Source organism: Callospermophilus lateralis, chromosome 4, assembly GCF_048772815.1.
Source record: "Callospermophilus lateralis isolate mCalLat2 chromosome 4, mCalLat2.hap1, whole genome shotgun sequence".
NCBI classification, from domain to species: Eukaryota; Metazoa; Chordata; class Mammalia; order Rodentia; family Sciuridae; genus Callospermophilus; species Callospermophilus lateralis.
Window position 1 is genome coordinate 5,627,455 of NC_135308.1, and position 2,357 is coordinate 5,629,811.

The 2,357-nt window shown below is 49.7% G+C and overlaps 1 protein-coding gene across 1 annotated transcript; it reads right to left on the bottom strand.

The window, feature by feature from the left end:
• Positions 1–729: 729 nt before the first annotated feature.
• LOC143397388 (ubiquitin carboxyl-terminal hydrolase 17-like protein 17) lies at positions 730–2,060 on the bottom strand. Its single transcript, XM_076853443.2, is given in 3 exon segments — positions 730–1,187; positions 1,190–1,828; positions 2,033–2,060. Coding segments are annotated over 3 exon segments (1,125 nt in total).
• Positions 2,061–2,357: the final 297 nt, after the last annotated feature.

Consider the following 2,357-nt stretch of genomic DNA (forward strand, 5'->3'; position numbering starts at 1 on the left):
TTCACTGATACTTTTTTTTTTTTTTTAAAAAGGGTTGCCTGGGGCGGGGGTCAGAGAAGGGAAGAGGCCTAGCCAGAAGGCCTAACCAGCAGTCCTGAAACACAGAGGCTGGGAAGCCCAGGGGTCCCTGCAGGGCTCAGAACATTTGGAGCTGTGTAAGTGGGCAAGGCACCATGTTCTGCCTCCAAGATCATCATTAACTTTGCCAAGGAACTCAGGGCCCTCAGAATGATTCTGAAGACCCAAATATAAATGGTAGTTGCACCTCTAATCTGAAGTCTTCCCCCTCTCCAGCCATTTCTGGAGTTCTCCTCCATGTGTATCGGTGTGTGTGTGTGTGTGTGTGTGTGTATGTGTGTGTGTGTGTATGTGTGTATATCTGTGTGTGTGTGTGTGTGTGTGTGTGTGTATGTGTGTGTGCGTGCGTGAGCCTTCATCTTGGTGTGTATGCACATGGGTAATCTTTGTACTGGATTGCTAGACCACAATTACTGTCCTCTTGCCCTGCTTGTTCTTCTTCTTGGTGGCTCTGGCCCTTCCTGCAACACACAGGAGTTGGCCAGTGTTCACCAACTCCTCACCTACTCTGTACTTGTTATCCTTGCTCTGCTTGTATTTTTCCTGCTTATCATCTATGCTCTGACTTCCTCTGTGTCTTGACTGGTGAATTATGATAACATTGGGAGGCAGAGTGAATTCCACTTTCCTGAGGTTGAATTCAGACTTTGGTCAGTTCTGATCTTGGAGAAATTTCCACTGATCCAAAGTGATTTCTCCAGTAGCTATATCCACCAAGTGCTCTTCTGGCTCTACTGCTTTGCTATAGGAGTCTCCTTGGAGCTCTCCTTGGGTGGCTCCCAAGATTGTGTCCTCAGGCCCAAGAACTATTGGTTTCCTGCCTAGGGACACACTCCCATGGTCACTTTCAAGTTTACTCTTCTGGACATAAAAGAGGACATAGGCACGCTGACTCAGGACACAAGTAATGTCACAGGCCACTACCTTAGCATTGTTCATTTTGTACCAGTGGCCATTGCCAGCTTTTATGTAACAATAGTAATGTCCACTGTGACAACTCACCCCAGCATGGACCAGAACAGCATAGAGGGGGTACACCAGTGGGCCTCTGCCCTGCTGAGACATTTATGGCTGCATGTCAAGACACTCAGGATACTGCACGTGCTTAGCAATTTTTTCCCTGTGAGATCTGAGAACCGTTTCAATACAAGCATAAGAACTTTTGGTGCCTTCTTCAGGGTCAGGGTCTTGCAGGCTGGCCTCTTCTTCTGACAAACACCACACTGGTAGGCGTTCTCCCCTTCCAGCCACTCAGGCTTCACCAAGTGCTCCAGTGCATGCTGCACACTGGGAGCTGCCGTGATGTCTAGCATAATGTCCAGGTAGGGGTCAAAAGTGTCTGAAAGGCCACAGCAGTGGAGACACTTGATTTGGGATCTCCAGCACCCTCCAAATATCTGGCGCATGAGGGTAGGGTCCTTGGGGTGAGCACCTGGCTGCTTGTGCCCACGCAGACATGCTTTCTGCATGGCATGGAGAGTGAAGAGCAGAAATTCATGGGCATCTTCCTGCCGGGAATTGTGGAAGCCGTCAACCAAAGCAGGCAGGGGCTGAATGACATCCCCAGGGTGGCAGAGAGCCCGTGTCACGTGGGCTTGCATCACACACAGCATGCAGACCCTGTGACGAGGACAGCGTTGGCAGTGCTCCTGGGACAGCATGTAGTTGGCCAGGGGAGCTGTGTACGTCAGGCACTGCAGGGCTGCATTCACGTAGCAAGTGTTTCCCATGTTCTGCAGCCCAGCACCAGCTGCGGACGGTCTCTGCCAGTTCAGACAAAGTTTCCCTCTAGGAGCCAGCAGTGGCCCCACAGGAGCTGAATTCTTATTTAAGTGTGTGTCAGGGCAAGGTGACAAGGATAACTCTGCAGGTAGAGAAGGACCCGAATAGACTTTAGCATCAGCTGCATTTGATGACCATTCAGGTTTTATACAGTCATGAAACTGAGACTCACCTCCACAGTGGAGTGAAGCTGCCTCCATGTCTCCAGGAGCAGTGACCACCAGGTTTCCCTGCTGAATCTCGAGAGGAGAGAGCTTCTGCTTTGGAGCTGGCCTTCAAATGACAGCCTGGTCCATGTTTTCAGCCTTTTATAGCTCAGCCTCCTGACCACACCCACTAACTTCCTGCCAGATGCGCAAATCATCAGCAAACACTTAATAGGATTAGGGATTTGGGTGTGGTCAACTCACTTCCTGGATCCCAGGAGCATTTTTATAAGCACATTTCATAAACATTTTGAGGTGTGCACAATTTCATATTGGTAATATCTCAGAGAT